Source organism: Vipera ursinii (genome assembly GCF_947247035.1).
Source record: "Vipera ursinii genome assembly, chromosome: 5".
NCBI classification, from domain to species: domain Eukaryota; kingdom Metazoa; phylum Chordata; class Lepidosauria; order Squamata; family Viperidae; genus Vipera; species Vipera ursinii.
This window is the reverse complement of record NC_139518.1, coordinates 90,339,113-90,356,821: the sequence shown is the minus strand read 5'-3', so window position 1 is coordinate 90,356,821 and position 17,709 is coordinate 90,339,113. Positions and strand designations below refer to the sequence as shown.

Sequence of the window (17,709 nt, the reverse complement as noted above, 5' to 3'; positions counted from 1 at the left end):
CTACCTGCATAACCGTGCACTTTTAACTTTCACGATATTCTCTTAACCAAGGATTTGGTATCAGATATTGGTAAATGACGTGTCAATTAACTCATCTCACATTTAATTGGATTTTCTATATCACTCTTCCTTGGAATTCCAAAACGTCAGCCTGTCCTTCAGAGGAACTCGTTGATTCGATTGGAGAATATATATCTGTCTTCTCAGGATGATTCTCGATTGGCTACTTGGATTGCTGCCCCTCCCTTGTAGCGTCCCTAGCACTTTCGGTTGTGGTCGGTTTCCACGTCAGAGAAAAGAGAGGAGCCGGTAGTCGTCCCTCCGAGGCCGTTTTCTTCGGCTTCGCGGGCCTGTGGCTGATCTGCCTCCCGAAATGCCAAGACGCCTGTCGACGTCCGCCAAAGCCTGCCCCATTTTGAACGACGCAGGATGGATGGAAGGGTGAGCGAGCGAGGGAGAGAGGGATCAGTCGCAGAAAGGCTCGAATTGTGTTTAGGCCTGCCTTGCCGGCGGCCGCGATGCTACCAGCAAGCAAGCGATGGTTAAGTCCAAAGGTAGCAACGGCCCCAAAGCCACATGGTGTTCCGTAGTGCCGCTTGGGAATTTGTTTCCCTACCAACTTCTAGTACTGTGGACGGGACGGGAATATCGGTTAGCTGGAGACCTCCGAGATTAGCGAGTTTTCCGCGAATCACGAATGGTCCAAAGGCGGGGTGTTGAAAAGTAGGGCGGACTTCGGAGTGTGTCACGCACTGCATTATGAACTAATTCCTCGGCAGTCCAGCCCAACGGTAGCTGGCCTACTTTTTTTATTATTATTATCAAAGACCGGCCGTTTCGCTCGACAAGGCCTGGATTTCAGGCTGGGTAGCATGGAGCTACAACGTGGCCCCTACCCGCCCGTTGTTGAATTTGAAATGCTTTCTTTTTTGCTGGGTGACTTCTTGGGAATTGCGAAAATTTGGAGGGACACTGGGGAAAAGAGGTACAGTATTGTAAGTAATATACAAACATATTGGAAACAAGATTCTGAAGGAGTGATGTTGCTTCTGACAACTGTTTCCTCTTCTATAGTTGTGTGTGGATTTAGGGATCTGAAGCAAAACTTTAGTGTTTTCTCCATCCACTGACAATGTATCTATCCACTGACAATGTCTGATAGAATTACCTAAGTTCTAGCCATTATTCAGCTGCTAGAACAGTAACAGAGTTAAAGGTTTACATTGCCGCAGTGATGGGTGATTGCTGAAAAAAATGCTAGAACACAGTATACACTACAAATAGGGAAATAGCTTTTAAAAATCACGTACTGAATTAACTATTGGCTAATTTTACACTATATTGTGGTTTACCACAATATGTTAAATTAATGCTTTTCTCAATTCAATTAGATTTGGGGTCTAACCATAAGCCCTACCATTATTCATTCAAATTTAGTTATATACTATCTTGATTTATTTAAAACAATTGTTGGATATTAGAAAGGTTGATTATAGTATAAATTGGAATACTTAGGACCCTATGTGTAGAGGCTCTATAAAGATTATAATTGTGTCATCTGTTTACATGCTTGTAATACAGCTTGTCTTCATTACTTTTTGTGGAAAGCAAAGCATACTGCAATCTTTGTTTTCTTGTTAATTTATTTTAGCTTTTTTAAGTTGTAGAAGGTTAGCAAATAGGAGATTACAGATTCTTTTTTAAACACGCATGATTATTGAAAGTCACCCACATTTTATTAATTAGGCATCATAGTATAGTTGGGCCTGTTGCACAAAAAGATTTGTTCTGTGATGAGTATATGAATTGTTTTACATCATTTGAGCCACATTGCTAATATGCAAAAATACTAATAAAAATTACTGATTTATATTTAGGAGTTGTATTCTAAAAGGTAAAATATATTCAGTTTACTTGAGACTTGACACATGCATTTTTCTTTGTATTTTCCAACCTACAGAAAACTGTGGTACTATCCAGCAGTTTATATTACAAACCCAGCCTGTTTAATCAATCACTACTATAAGTATGACTTGCCAATGTGCCATCAATAAAAAGTTAAGGGTCTATGCCACAAGTAAATTGCTAACAAAAATGTGTATATTCCACTGCAAGGATATTCTCTTAAGAAAAAACAGTATATATTGCTGCTTCCCTTGTGTGGTAGCCCAGTTAATCTACTCAGGAAGTTTCTTAATAGATACAAATCTTAAAAATACTCAAATTTTATAGACTACATGTACTGATGTTGGTATGATACTACCACGTGGCTGTGTGGAGAAATCACAATGTGGGCAGTCAGACCCTCCTACCCTATGATGTATTCCTCTTCCCTCCCCTTTCTGGGATGGACTTCCTCCTCCTTTGTCCCTAGAGAGTCCATTCTCCTTTAGCCAGAAGACATGGGGTAACTTGCAGACTCAATATGCAGATCCTGGGAGTATTACCATTTTCTAACCTTAGAGATACCTTGGAAATATCTTGGAAATGCTGTACAAAGGTCATCTGAATGCATCCACCTACTGTATTCAACTCTACATGCAATAAAGGTATTTCTATATGATAAAAGGTGTTTCTACAAGTTCAAAACTATCTGGAGAGATCTGTTAATGTTAATGACATCTGCTTATATAGACCATAGAAGTCTTAACAAGAGATTAATTAAAGCACAACAGCTTCGATCCAGAATAATGCTGATTTTAAAAATTGAGGGCTATAATTTAAAATTGAGGGTTATAATTTAATTTCATCCCCTTCCTTAATTCTGACCTGGGAGTACACTTTGTGCAAGTCCAGCTTAGAAAATATTTTCCCTTTTAAAAAATATTTTATTGATTTTCTAATTTTTCAATTAAACATTTAAAAAGCAACGTGGTGACTGGGTAATCAACGGTTCCACAACATACATAAATCTTTAGCAAAAATCTCAAGTTACAACATCAGATATTTCTTCTCTTTATCCCTTAATATCTATTATCTCATATTGAATTAATATAATTCTGATTGTTATCAACTAAGTAAAATCATCTTTGTTACATTTATCAATAATTTTGAACTTATACATATCTTAATTGTGTTTACATTCAATCTTATATACATCAGTGTTCTAGTGTAGCTTTTTCCCCAGGCTTTAATTTCCCCTCAATATTCAACTTAACATTTGGTGTGTTATAATTTCTAAGCTTTAGAGTTTCCTTTAACTTCTACATTTTCTCCTTTTTGTAAAAAAATCTAATATTCTAAATATCCATCTTATCTATTTGCATATAATCTTATTCTATTTTAAAAATTCTCTTTTTCCCCCACCATATTAAACCAAAAATCTATTAATCTTATTACACATTTTACCTATTCAGTTATAATATTACCTTATTTTCTAAAAAAAAATTCTGTGTTCGACCATCTTCAACCTTCTAATCAATAGTATAAAATCCCCCCTAATAAATCAAAACCCTAGTTAGTTTCAGCCTTACTCTGGCTTTTTTCCTTTGCCAATTAACCATCCATGTCAGTACTTTTAATTCATCAAACAGTTCTCCCTCTATTATTATGTGTATTATTTAAGAAAAACCATTTAATTACAATTTTTTGGAAGAACTAGCATTATATTTCTTTGATCACCTCCCCATTATTTCAGTTTCCCACAGTTGTCTTAATAAGTTTATCTTCCATTCAGTCTGTTATTCTTCCTTTTCCTCAAGTTTCTTCTGATTTATGAAAAAAATCTTTTCCATTTTTAATGTTGTCATTCTCTTTTCTAATTTCCCCGTTGGCTGGATCTGTTGGTCAGTTGGGTCCTCTGTCTTAATATTTAGTTGTTCCATTTCTCCTGTTGCTTTCTGCATTGTTGGGTCTTTGGTTGTAGTCAAAATCTGGGTCTGTATATTTAAGCTGGCATATTGTTCCTTTATGTTGCCTCTCATTTTGTTACATGCTGAAAGAATGGTTTCATGTATTGATTTCAATTCTTACCTGCCAAACAATTTCCACTATAAGACTATTCACAACAAGCGAAATAGATGTCACACATCTAGCTACAAAAACTACTTTTAACATTTGATTTTAAAATTCTTAATTTTAATAGATTATCAAGAGCATATGCATGAAGATCAGGAATATTTTTCCTTTTGAAAGGTGGGCCAGCATGTCTTTCATGAGAGGGAGAAGGTAAACATTTTCCACACACACAGCATTCAGACTCCTATAATCCACACAAAGACGAAGAGACCCATCCTTCTTCTCTTGGAACAGAGCTGGGGTGGCCACCCTGGGTCTGGCTAGCTCAATGAAACCTCGGGCTAGGTTTTTATCTATGAATATATGCAATTCATTTAACTCTTGGGGTCATGGAGTAGTTTTGATTTGGCAATTGAGCCTTGGGGACAATTTCAGTGGCACAATCTGTGGGTCACTGTGCAGGGAGTTTGTCCGAGCCCTTCTCACTGAACACATTGACCAGGTCGTGATACTCGTGGGGTTTGCCCTGCAGCAGGTCACTTCTAGTTCCGCTTTTCCCATTCTGGTTTCTCTGCGAGGATCCATCCCTGGCTCTTGGCTGGTGTGGTGTGAGGCTTTCTCGCTTTTTGGGAATTTCAGGAGTCTTTTCCTCTAGTCCACTCATGGGTTCCACTAATACAAGGGGCCATTCCATTCCCAGTGCCATTATAAAGATTAGGGTCTCAGAGTGCCCCCCCACTGTCCATGTCCAGGGGCTCAGTGATAAAGATGGCTGGGACATCCCTTGCGATGGACCTGTCTAACTGGCAGAAGGCAATTGGGTTGTTTAACCTCAGGTGGAACTCCAGGGTTCCCACCAGGGTCAGATTTACTAAGCATCTGATGCACCCTCAGTATAGTAATAGTAAAGCTTTTAGGGTCCCTTTTTTCTCCTTACCTGGGATCAGCAGTTCTATGGGCATGGTTACTGGCACGATTGGCTCACTTACCAGGGGTTCGTCATCACTGTCGGAGGGCCCTGGGTCTTACTCTGAGAGGGTTGGAGTTTCTTCCCTTAGTTTGGGTGGGGGAATGAAACTCCACAATCTCAGCTGTCTTCATAGTCGAAATCTTGAGCGGAAGGCATTTCAAAAGGATCTTTTATTGAGAGAAAGTGATTGCAGAGAGAGCAGGCAGAATCTAAAGTTGCTGTGCGAAAATGTTAGGCTAAACCCCATTGTTCAAAACCCCTCCCAGCTTCCCAGTCCATGGTGAGCCAATCCGAAGGTGTAAAGGTGTTGTGAGAACTCTGAGCTGAGAAGGTGATAACAAGTTGTTCTCAGGCGCTGTGGTCTTGATGTAAGCAGGATTCTTAAGAGGTGAAGCAAATCAGATGGCCCCAAGGCTCATCCCCCACTCCTCAATTCCCAGGAAGCAAAAGCAAAAGAGGAACAAAGTAAAATGGATATATCAAAGAAAAGCCCCCAAATTCCCACTCCCGGTAGAATGGCAGTGCCCGATAGAGATCTATGGGGACCTGACTCCTGTTAAATGTGACATGTTCTGCCAATTGAACTGGTATGTATGGTGATGTATAAAATTTTGCTTTTTAGGAATGTTTAATTAATAAAACTTTAGTTAACTTATTTATATTTTGGGAGCCACAGCTAAGGGATTTGATAAACTTTTCTTGAATACAGACTACAAATTTTTAACATGGAATATAAATGGGGCAAATGCTCCTCAAAAAAGAAAAAAAGACTACCCTATTTGAGACAATTGAAATGAGATATTATTTGTTTACAACAAATACATATAACAAAAGATGGTGAAGTATTTGATCTATAAAACTATGATTGAGGAATTTATATCAGTGTGCTTAAAAAGATTAATGAAATAATTTTGTAGATTAATCCATAATTAAAATTGAAATTATTTCCTGATCAACTCAGTAGATAAAATGTTGCAATTGAGGTTGAAATGCAACATATTAAATCTTTAATTATTAAATAATTGTTGGTGTTTATGTTCCAAATGAGGATAAAATGAAGTTCTTTAATCATCTTATGGACCAATTGACTATTTTTTCATATGAGAATTGGTGCATGATGGGGTTTTAGAATAGAGTAGTTCCATAATTTGATAAAACTTCAGATAAATTAATCAATTACCAAAGTCTTTTTTTGATATGATGGACAGTCTATCTTGTGGATATTTAGAGACAGGTATAGTACTCCAGAGAATATACTTATTTTTCAGAACGCAATATATCTTTTTCAAGTATTGATACAATATGAATTTCTAAGAACCTTTCAAATAAGATCTCTAAGGGGGCTAAGTCCCATCAGTTTGATGCTTAAGAAAAATCTTAAGTATCAAGTTAAGATCTTAAGATCCCTACAAACCTTGGGGCTGCTTCCCACCTAGTCACTCATCCTCCTGGATGAGACTGGCTGCAGTGCAGCTTGCAGGCCTTTGGCTTGTTTCTGAGAAGACTACCTGGTTGAGGCCTCTTGGACCATGATGTGTGGGAGGGAGTTGTAGTGCTCCCACAGTTGTAAGCACAAACCACTGCAACAATCAGATATAACTTAATTTTGTTGTGAGTTACACAATGACGATAAATATATTCTATTCTATATTCAGGCAAGGATCATAATGCTCTTTGATCAGCATCATCCTAATTTCAAATGGCCACTGAACGAATGTTGTAGGTTGAGAAATGTATGCTCAAAAAGTGGAAGGACTTATCCATTGTTTGGAAGAATGGATGGTGAGGCTGGTAGAATTGATGGAGGTTGCAAAATTGATGGCCTTGATGAAATTTGTCATGACTTTATTTCTACTTGGAAACCATTGTTGAATGTTTTATGAGAAGCTGAAAGAAACAAAAAGTTGATTTGGGATTAGAGTAAGAGATTGATGTAGTTTTTACTTATCTGTACTAAAGAAAATTAGAGGTCATTCATTTCATCAGTGAATGTCTCTTTTTTCCTTCTTTCAAATATCTATTTCTGTTTATCTTTAAAAAAAATAAAAAATTAATATATATGGAATGTGTCTAGTAATAGCCTTTCAGTCGTGATCTGAATCTAATAAATAGGTGAGGAACCTCACAGCCAGAAAGATCCTGTCTACTTCCTTAGGTGTCATAGACTTAAACTCATCTGAAATTAAACCCACGAGATAAAACCCTAGGTATTTCAAGTGCATTAGGCCAGTAGGAGTCCAGTTCCAAATGTATCTGAGCTATTTTTTCTACTAGATAGCTTATGTTCTTACGTATACTCAGAGTCATTCTTTGGCTGATGGTGTCATGGAAGAGTGTATCTACAGTTTCAGAGTATTTCTTGATACTTGACTGATGCTGGTTTTCAAGAGATGATACTAATAAATATTTGCAGATGCATCTAATGCATTATTTGTGATATATCTACTGGTCATGTATTTTTAATTTGTTTCTAATTCTTCCACATCACACATACTTATTTTGTTTGTTAGCAGTTGAGTGTTCTAGGGAGAGAAGATGTTTCTGAGTGGCTTATAATGTAATAAAAACAGCTCCTCTGCGCTTGTGCTGGCCACCCATACACCCCTATGCACCTGACCTGTACTGTGCCCCCAAACACTTCCTGACCTACATAGCACCTCTTGTTCACTGTTGTGCATCCTCTCCAATTTGTGTGATGCCTCTTGCTTACTCTTTCAACCCTCCATGACCCATGCTGATTCCTGTGCACCCTTCCTGCCCTTCCCTCTGGACTATCTCTGCCTTGTGCAGTGCCTCTCACATACCCCCTGCACAGGGCCTCTTGAGTGCCCCTTCTAATCCTCCTCCATTCAAGACAGCAGCCACTTTTCTACTGGTAGGTCTGGGACTTGCAACTTCCTATGGCTTTTGTTGTGGGAAACTGGCAGAAAGTTGCCAGGCCTAACAACTATGGGATTCAGATAACAATGGCAACCAGGACTATAGGGATTGTCATCACTAAGTGATGATGTCATGCTTTATGACTGTATTGGTTAGTAATGGAAATTCTGGTCCTAGTTTCCATCATAAGTTGAGGATTACCTTTAACATCAAGAAAAACTACAGCATTTTTTTAAAGATATAGAATAAAAAGATTTTTCGGTGGTACTAAGAGATAATGCTACGTTTTTAATGTTGATTATATTTGCTCAGGATGAAGGAAGTTTCTTTTTCTATTTTTATCTTTTTTTCCATTTTCTGTTTTTATTGTTTTAATGTATCTATTTTGTAGATATATATGTTTTACTTGTCAGGTTTCTGACGTATGGGCTTTTCAAGTGACTCTGAGGCATTGTTCACCTTAAAAGTCAGACATGTCAAACACAAGGCCCAGGGGCCAGATCCGGCCCGCGAAGTGGTTTCATGTGGCCCGCGAAGCCATCCTGGAAACAGTGAGGGAACGGCCCACACTGCCTTGGCCCTGGCCCAGAGACCCTCCTTCTGCCAGAGACCCTCAGATCTGTCCCACTCCTGCCCAGGCTCCCATAGGCACCCTTGATGTGAATGATGTAGAGCTGGCCACGCCCACCCAGTAGGCCATATGCACTCTAGCCATGCCCACCCAGCAGGCCACGCCCACCCAGGCCACACCTACCCGGCCCCTTGAGGGCAACCGCAATGCTGATGCGGCCCTCAATGAAATTGAGTTTGACACCCCTGTTAAAAGTCCTTTATTCAGCCTAATACACCGGCAAATGCTTGCTTGAAGGAAGCTGGAATCTGAAATCTCCGCCCCTTGCACAATATATTAAAACATATAATATATTAAATTATTCGCTTAGGGGCACCATGTAGTCGATAGATGTGTTTTAGGAACAACTTAGTCAGGCGTTGAACCGATGGAAGTCCTTTGCAGGCGATAAAGTGAGCTTGTTTTGAAAATAGGTCTATCACAGTCCAAATGACACTATTTCCTCTACTGTCGGGTAGGTCTACTATAAAGTCCATAGCTATTTCTTCCCATGGTTGAGAAGGTTCGGCCACTGGTTGCAGTAACCCAGGGGTCTTTCCTGGGATTCTTTTCATGGTGGCACATTCAGTACAGCTCTTGACATAGTTTTCTACATCACGTTTTAGTCCCAGCCACCACAGTTGCCGGCAAGTGAGATGTAGAGTTTTTAGATATCCGAAATGTCCAGCCTCTTTGACATTATGGGTGTGTTTGACGGCATTAAGACGAAGAGCTTCAGGCAAGTACAATTTTCCCCCCTTGTAAGCCAGACCATCCCTGCATGTTAGGGATGTCTGATTGTCTTTAAACCATTGATCAGTGAGTTCTCGCTTTATTTTCTTTACCCCGGGGTTATCAAGATTAGGGGTCCTGTGAGGTGTGAGTTGGGCCGCAGTTTGTGGACCGGGGATAATTGCCTTGTGAACTTCTTTGCGTTTGTTTTTGTACTGTGGCAATCGGGATAGCGCATCAGCTAGGAAGTTTTTTTTAATATATTAAAACACAATTCTCCAACTTTCTAATTTTGTCATTAATCATATTCTCCAATTAATTTAAAGAATCAGTTTCCCTTCCGTTAGAAAACCTACCGTCTTGTCTTCTTTAGTTACAGATGGCCTTGAAGTTACAATCCTTCTCTTCCCCCCTCCCAACCTTAAAATCAATCTCTTAAAGCAATACACAAGTTTAACATGTGAAATGGCTACTTCTTCATCTCTTGTGAAGCAATAACATTCGATGTTAGCAGCGTTGACAGTATAGTATAATCCTTAAAAAAATTATTGGAAAAAAGCATTGATTTGAAAAAAGTTAAAAACATAAATAGTAGTCAGAAAAGTGCTAGGCAAAATGTGCTAAGAAGGATTCAGGGTTGCTGGTGGAAAGTGGGATTGGAGGAGAAAGAGAAACAGCAGGGTAGGAAATGCAGTGGCAAAAAGTAGGCTAAAAAATTAATTTGGGGCATGAATGAAAAATAGAGACAAAGCATAAAATGCATTAGGGAAAGCAGGGTGATATATCCTGTGTGAGATCAGATAGGAAGAAGGCAATATAGCAGTATTTCTGAACTGAATAGTAAGAAATCTAGCAGTGCATTGGAGGGGAGATACAGCTGAGAAAGTGAGGAAGTGTAACGGGACATAGTTAACTTGCTTTCTGCAGCCCAGAACCCTCACATTTTTACTCCTATACATCAGTGTTGAAGTATGAAAGGAACCCTTTTTATAGTTTTTATTAGTTCTTAAACTCAGTGTTCAGAAATAAATAACTATCAATTATAGTATATAAAGCAGACTGCTCTGGTGCAATTCAGATCATTGTTACTGTCCCTAAAAACATCTTCTGTCTCTTTTCAAAATTTTTATTTTGGGGCATTTTTTTCCTATTTTTTTATCAGATGTGGGGAATACTCTTTTGATGGAATAGTAATTTGATGTCTCTATTTTAGGACTGCCAGGATTGTAGATAAGAATATTTACATTGTACAAGGTGAAATCAATACAGTAATAGGAGCCATAAAACGCAGTGCAAGATGGAGTACTCACATACATTTGGTAAGTTACTAGAAATGGAAGAATTGTATTAATTAAATCCAAATTTATCTAATAAAATTTATCTTTCAATGTTAACTGTTTAAGAGAAATTACAATAATTAATAGTCCTATGTTAATATATGCAATTTAAATCTTTTGTGTCGGACCCAGTAACTTGAAATTATTTCAGAGGAATCATAAATTGATTCTCTAAAGCAAGCCCAAAGGGAATGATAATAATTTTTTTTCTAATTCTACACAGGAGGTTAGAGTAAAAGTCCAGTGATGAACTTGAAAATCTGGTAAATCAAACCCACAATTCTCATAAAGCAATCTCATTGCTTATGGAAATCAAGGGACCTTTTCCTGCTATAAAAACTTCCTAGAATTTATCGATCTGTGTAACATACGTAATAGGAATTAGCATTGGAATTCCTCTTGAAACGCATCAGTTTAGAAGTTATATTAATTTGACTACATTAATCTTGAGAGTCAAAGGCAATTTTAATCAACAATTTATATCCAATGCAGTCTTATTTATGTATTTAGACATATTTCATTCAGTGTATTTTGGGCAAAATAGTATCTCAAATATTTTATACAATCCAAGCTACCGTATATACTTGAGTATAAGCCGAATTTTTCAGCCCACTTTTTGGGCTGAAAAAATCCACTTCGGCTTATACTCCAGTCAACAAAAAAAAAGAACTTACCGAGGACTTGCGCGCGGCCGAGCTACTTTGCCTGATGCTGCTGGGGTCGCCCGGGTGCCTCTGCTCGCCCTCAGCAGCACCTGGCCCGGAATCACATGCGAAACAAGCCCGGCAGAGGAGCCGGAGCGGCGAGCAGAGGCGCCCGGCCCAGATCCTGCAAGGCCCGGCCGAGACACGCCCCCAGCAGCGGAGCTGCTCCGGCTCCTCTGCCGGGCTTGTTTTGCATGTGAGCTACTTTGCCTGATGCTGAGAAGACCCGCTTGGGCACTCGGGTTGCTGTCAGTCTCCGCAGGCCCTTCTCGTTTCCAGGAACGTCAAGCGCGCTTGGCTCTCCACCCCCACGGCAGGGCAGGGCAGGGCAGAGACTTGCTCGCCCTTCTGACGGCCCTGAAGAGAAACGAAGGGCTTGCAAACTCCCCGCGAGAAGCTGGGCGAAGCGCGCGGCTGGGCGAGTGTGTGCCTGCGCGCGTATTTACGAAAGAAACGCTCCGAGAGTTCTTCTTTCTCCGCCCCCTTGGGGGGAACTCTAGCGACTGCTGTAGCCGCGCTTCTCTTCTCGGCTCCAAAAATAGGGATTTCTACTCTCTCTCTCTCTCTCTCTCCCCTCCCCACTCCGCATTCTCCTGCCTCTTCGATTGCGACAATAAAAGGGCGAAGGGTGCGCTGGTTTCTTCCTCCTTCCTCCCCCCCTCCCCTCCCCTCCCCGATTGTCAGGTGAGGCAGCTGGAGGTCTGGCCGGGAGATTGTAGCAGTTTTGAAACGCCGTGGCTTGAAACGCCCGATCAGCTGATTTTCGGGTGGAAGAGCCGCGGCTTGCATCTGTTTGCATCTGCCTGAACTAGACCGAAACGGCCTGAATTTGACCAGAGTTGCTTTGTAATGGCTGGAGGAACTGCAGAGGAGGTCTTGCTGGGAAATTGTGGCCGTTTTGAAACGCCGCGGCTTGAAACGCCCGATCAGCTGATTTTCGGGGCGGAAAGAGCCACGGCTTGAATCTGCTTGTATTTGTTTGAACTTAACCAGAAACGGCTCGTAATGGCTGGAGGAACTGCGGAGGGAGTGAATGCTCTTCTTTCTCCGCCCCCTTGGGGGGAACTCTAGCGACTGCTGTAGCCGCGCTTCTCTTCTCGGCTCCGAAAATAGGGATTTCTACTCTCTCTCTCTCTCTCTCTCCCCTCCCCACCCCGCATTCTCCTGCCTCTTCGATTGCGACAATAAAAGGGCGAAGGGTGCGCTGGTTTCTTCCTCCCCCCCTCCCCTCCCCTCCCCGATTGTCAGGTGAGGCAGCTGGAAGTCTGGCCGGGAGATTGTAGCCGTTTTGAAACGCCGCGGCTTGAAACGCCCGATCAGCTGATTTTCGGGGCGGAAAGAGCCACGGCTTGAATCTGCTTGTATTTGTTTGAACTTAACCAGAAACGGCTCGTAATGGCTGGAGGAACTGCGGAGGGAGTGAATGCTCCAGCCTGGAATATTTGGAAAGGCTGGGGGAACCGGATGAACTGCAGCTTAAGCGACTGTTGCCGGAGGAGCCATGGCTTGAAACGCCCCAGTTTTGGGGCAGCGTTTGCTTGTTCCCTCCCTCCCTCCCTCCCTCCCCTTTCCCTCCTCTCTAAATCCTTCCTTCCTTCCTTCCTTCCTTCCTTCCTTCCTCCCTCCCTCCCTCCCTCCCTCCCCTTTCCCTCCTCTCTAAATCCTTCCTTCCTTCCTTCCTTCCTTCCTTCCTTCCTTCCTTCCTTCCTTCCTTCCTTCCTTCCCCAGCCCTAATCCGGAAAGTGGAAGGAAAGAAGAGTAAAGGCTGGGCGGAGGAGGAGGGGAAGTTTAAAAAGGGGGCGCCGTTCCCTTTAAAAAGCCGCCCGCCACGCCGCGCTCCCTCGCAGCACTCGCGGCGGCTGGCTTCTTGGCTCCCGGTCTCCCCCAGGCTTCCCGGCTGTGATTGGCGAGCGAGCCTCCCGAGCTCCGGCGGCCGTGACATCAGCAGAAGCGGAGCAAGCAAAAGCGAAGGGGGAAGGAAGTTCACCAGCAGCACCTCGAGCCCGCTCCGAGCGCTGGCGGACGCGGAGCCGAAAGAGAAGCAGCATCTCTGCGCGCCCGGGCTGCTGGGGTGAAGTTGCAGCCGCCGCACCAACCAGCCGAGGAGAAGCAAGAGAAGGAAGTCGCCGCCGCTGCCCAGGCTGGGTTTCCTTGAAGGCTGCTGTTTGCACCCGGGAAGGAAAGTGCAGGAAAAAGGGCAAAGTGGCGAGCTAGCCCGGCATTCAACGTTTCTTCGCCGCTGCCATCCCCGAGAAGGCGAAGGGCTCCTATTTACAGCCACCCATCCGAGAGAAAAGCGGATGTCGGTGCTTCGTCGGCCTTGAACCGGGACGCAGCCTGACCTCCCCTCGTCCCGGGAGACTCTCGCTTCCCCCCACCCCCCACCCCCCACCCTCCCTACATCCCGAGCCTTCCAGATCTTCGCCTGCCTACTCGCGAGCAGGCATGTTTTCCAGCCAATCCGGGCCTGGGAGCAGGGCGCCGGCGGCACGTCCACTTTCCCCGCACTCTCCGTTCAGACGGCGCCCTTTGAGCCTGGAGTGATGCGGACGTCGGAAAAGGGCGCCGGGCGAAAGCAGCGAAGCGGGATCGCCGCGTGCCCCCCACTCCTCCTCCTCCTCCTCCTCTTCTTCTTCTTCCTTCTCCTGGTCGGCTTGACACCCCCATTTCGGCTGCTTCGCAAACTGCTTCCTCCACCCCACCCCACCCCACCTCACCCCTCCCCGCAAAAGATGCCGGGGTCGACAGCGTTTTTTATACCCGGAACAAGCAAACACGCAGGCAACCCTGCACTATTCAGCTCAGTGAAGTCACGCTTGAAACGGCTTGAAACGCCCGATCAGCTGATTTTCGGGGCGGAAAGCGTGCGGTGTTGTTGTGTTTTTTTTCCTCCCCCCGAAAGTGAACGGCAGCTTTCCGTACTAGTGTATTGGCATGTCAAGACACCAGCACAAAGACCAAGGTACAAGCAGCTCTCCTTCAGTCATTATTGAAACATTTGATCAGCCCAACTTCTTCTTCTTCTTATTATTATTATTAAATCTGTTTTTTAACCAAGCGTGACTTCACTGAGCTGAATAGTGCAGGGTTGCCTGCGTGTTTGCTTGTTCCGGGTAGAAAAAACGCTGTCGACCCCGGCATCTTTTGCGGGGAGGGGTGAGGTGGGGTGGGGTGGGGTGGAGGAAGCAGTTTGCGAAGCAGCCGAAATGGGGGTGTCAAGCCGACCAGGAGGAGGAAGAAGAAGAAGAGGAGGAGGAGGAGGAGGAGTGGGGGGCACGCGGCGATCCCGCTTCGCTGCTTTCGCCCGGCGCCCTTTTCCGACGTCCGCATCACTCCAGGCTCAAAGGGCGCCGTCTGAACGGAGAGTGCGGGGAAAGTGGACGTGCCGCCGGCGCCCTGCTCCCAGGCCCGGATTGGCTGGAAAACATGCCTGCTCGCGAGTAGGCAGGCGAAGATCTGGAAGGCTCGGGATGTAGGGAGGGTGGGGGGTGGGGGGTGGGGGGAAGCGAGAGTCTCCCGGGACGAGGGGAGGTCAGGCTGCGTCCCGGTTCAAGGCCGACGAAGCACCGACATCCGCTTTTCTCTCGGATGGGTGGCTGTAAATAGGAGCCCTTCGCCTTCTCGGGGATGGCAGCGGCGAAGAAACGTTGAATGCCGGGCTAGCTCGCCACTTTGCCCTTTTTCCTGCACTTTCCTTCCCGGGTGCAAACAGCAGCCTTCAAGGAAACCCAGCCTGGGCAGCGGCGGCGACTTCCTTCTCTTGCTTCTCCTCGGCTGGTTGGTGCGGCGGCTGCAACTTCACCCCAGCAGCCCGGGCGCGCAGAGATGCTGCTTCTCTTTCGGCTCCGCGTCCGCCAGCGCTCGGAGCGGGCTCGAGGTGCTGCTGGTGAACTTCCTTCCCCCTTCGCTTTTGCTTGCTCCGCTTCTGCTGATGTCACGGCCGCCGGAGCTCGGGAGGCTCGCTCGCCAATCACAGCCGGGAAGCCTGGGGGAGACCGGGAGCCAAGAAGCCAGCCGCCGCGAGTGCTGCGAGGGAGCGCGGCGTGGCGGGCGGCTTTTTAAAGGGAACGGCGCCCCCTTTTTAAACTTCCCCTCCTCCTCCGCCCAGCCTTTACTCTTCTTTCCTTCCACTTTCCGGATTAGGGCTGGGGAAGGAAGGAAGGAAGGAAGGAAGGAAGGAAGGAAGGAAGGAAGGAAGGAAGGAAGGAAGGAAGGAAGGAAGGAAGGAAGGAAGGATTTAGAGAGGAGGGAAAGGGGAGGGAGGGAGGGAGGGAGGAAGGAAGGAAGGAAGGAAGGAAGGAAGGAAGGATTTAGAGAGGAGGGAAAGGGGAGGGAGGGAGGGAGGGAGGGAACAAGCAAACGCTGCCCCAAAACTGGGGCGTTTCAAGCCATGGCTCCTCCGGCAACAGTCGCTTAAGCTGCAGTTCATCCGGTTCCCCCAGCCTTTCCAAATATTCCAGGCTGGAGCATTCACTCCCTCCGCAGTTCCTCCAGCCATTACGAGCCGTTTCTGGTTAAGTTCAAACAAATACAAGCAGATTCAAGCCGTGGCTCTTTCCGCCCCGAAAATCAGCTGATCGGGCGTTTCAAGCCGCGGCGTTTCAAAACGGCCACAATCTCCCAGCAAGACCTCCTCTGCAGTTCCTCCAGCCATTACAAAGCAACTCTGGTCAAATTCAGGCCGTTTCGGTCTAATTCAGGCAGATGCAAACAGATGCAAGCCGCGGCTCTTCCACCCGAAAATCAGCTGATCGGGCGTTTCAAGCCGCGGCGTTTCAAAACTGCTACAATCTCCCGGCCAGACCTCCAGCTGCCTCACCTGACAATCGGGGAGGGGAGGGGAGGGGGGGAGGAAGGAGGAAGAAACCAGCGCACCCTTCGCCCTTTTATTGTCGCAATCGAAGAGGCAGGAGAATGCGGGGTGGGGAGGGGAGAGAGAGAGAGAGAGAGAGTAGAAATCCCTATTTTTGGAGCCGAGAAGAGAAGCGCGGCTACAGCAGTCGCTAGAGTTCCCCCCAAGGGGGCGGAGAAAGAAGAACTCTCGGAGCGTTTCTTTCGTAAATACGCGCGCAGGCACACACTCGCCCAGCCGCGCGCTTCGCCCAGCTTCTCGCGGGGAGTTTGCAAGCCCTTCGTTTCTCTTCAGGGCCGTCAGAAGGGCGAGCAAGTCTCTGCCCTGCCCTGCCCTGCCGTGGGGGTGGAGAGCCAAGCACGCTTGACGTTCCTGGAAACGAGAAGGGCCTGCAGAGACTGACAGCAACCCGAGTGCCCAAGCGGGTCTTCTCAGCATCAGGCAAAGTAGCTCACATGCAAAACAAGCCCGGCAGAGGAGCCGGAGCAGCTCCGCTGCTGGGGGCGTGTCTCGGCCGGGCCTTGCAGGATCTGGGCCGGGCGCCTCTGCTCGCCGCTCCGGCTCCTCTGCCGGGCTTGTTTCGCGTGCGAGCTACTTTGCCGGCCGCTGCTGAGGGAAGATCTCTGGAGAGGAGCATAAGGTGAGCTGCTGCATTTCCCAGCCTCGGCTTATACTCGAGTCACCAACTTTTTCCATTTTTTGGGGGTAAAATTAGGGGTCTCGGCTTATATTCGAGTCGGCTTATACTCAAGTATATACGGTAATTGTAAATTCCAACTTTTAATAGTAATCAATAGCTATTTTTAGCTATTTTTGTTGCAGTATATCCTGGATATAAGATTCATTCATTTATTTATAGATTTTATATGGCTATCAAACTGGAACAGTATGACTTGGGACAACCTCAGTAACCTGAAGTAATGCTGTTAAGTTGTTGTCCAAAATACCCTATGCATGTCAGAATATAGCATATTATAACTTTTTCGACATAGTATTACAATTAAGGCAGTATTTTGTGGTGTGCAATAATAGTGTAAAAATCCAACTTTTCTAAGAGATATTAAGGTTCCCGGCTGAAATATAATTATTCTCATACTAACAGCAAGCCCTAACTACAATTACTGTATGTATGAACATATGAGGTTAGCTATTACAGAAAGTACATGTGGACTGGAATCATAGGTTCTCCCTTAGAGTAAAGGCAGGTTTGCTCTGCAATAGAAGCATTATTATATCTTCCCTTCTGTACTGTAAAGTGCAAGATATTAATGTAGCCATATCATGGTTAATATAATGGAAATGAACATTATCTTTAATTTTGTATAAGGAGAGTGGTTGGGCCAAATGACTTATACAGTTGCAAGAAAAAGTATGTGAACCCTTTGGGATTACGTGGAGTTTTGCATGAATTGGCCATAAAATGCGCTTTAAACGTCATGTAAGTCACAACAATAGAAAAACACAGTCTGCTTAAAATAATACTACACAAACATTAGCTGTTGTCATGTTTTAATTGAACATGAGATGGAAACATTCACAGTGCAGGGTGGAAAAAGTATGTGAACTTTTGGACTTAATAACTGGTTGACCCTCCGTTGGCAGCAATAACCTCAGCCAAACATTTCCTGTAGTTGCAGATCAGACCTGCACAACGTTCTGGAGTAATT

The 17,709-nt window shown here is 44.8% G+C and overlaps 1 protein-coding gene across 5 annotated transcripts in view; it reads left to right on the top strand.

Annotated features, from left to right (window-relative positions):
- The first annotated feature begins 260 nt into the window (after positions 1-260).
- GBF1 (golgi brefeldin A resistant guanine nucleotide exchange factor 1) overlaps positions 261-17,709 on the top strand; it is a 343,732-nt gene continuing 326,283 nt past the window's right edge. For all 5 annotated transcript variants that reach the window (XM_083364149.1, XM_083364148.1, XM_083364146.1 and 2 more), the window contains exons 1-2: positions 261-441; positions 10,363-10,468. In XM_083364149.1, the coding sequence (XP_083220275.1) occupies positions 374-441; positions 10,363-10,468 (174 nt within the window). In that variant the 5' untranslated portion in view covers positions 261-373. The remainder of the gene's footprint in view (positions 442-10,362; positions 10,469-17,709) is intronic.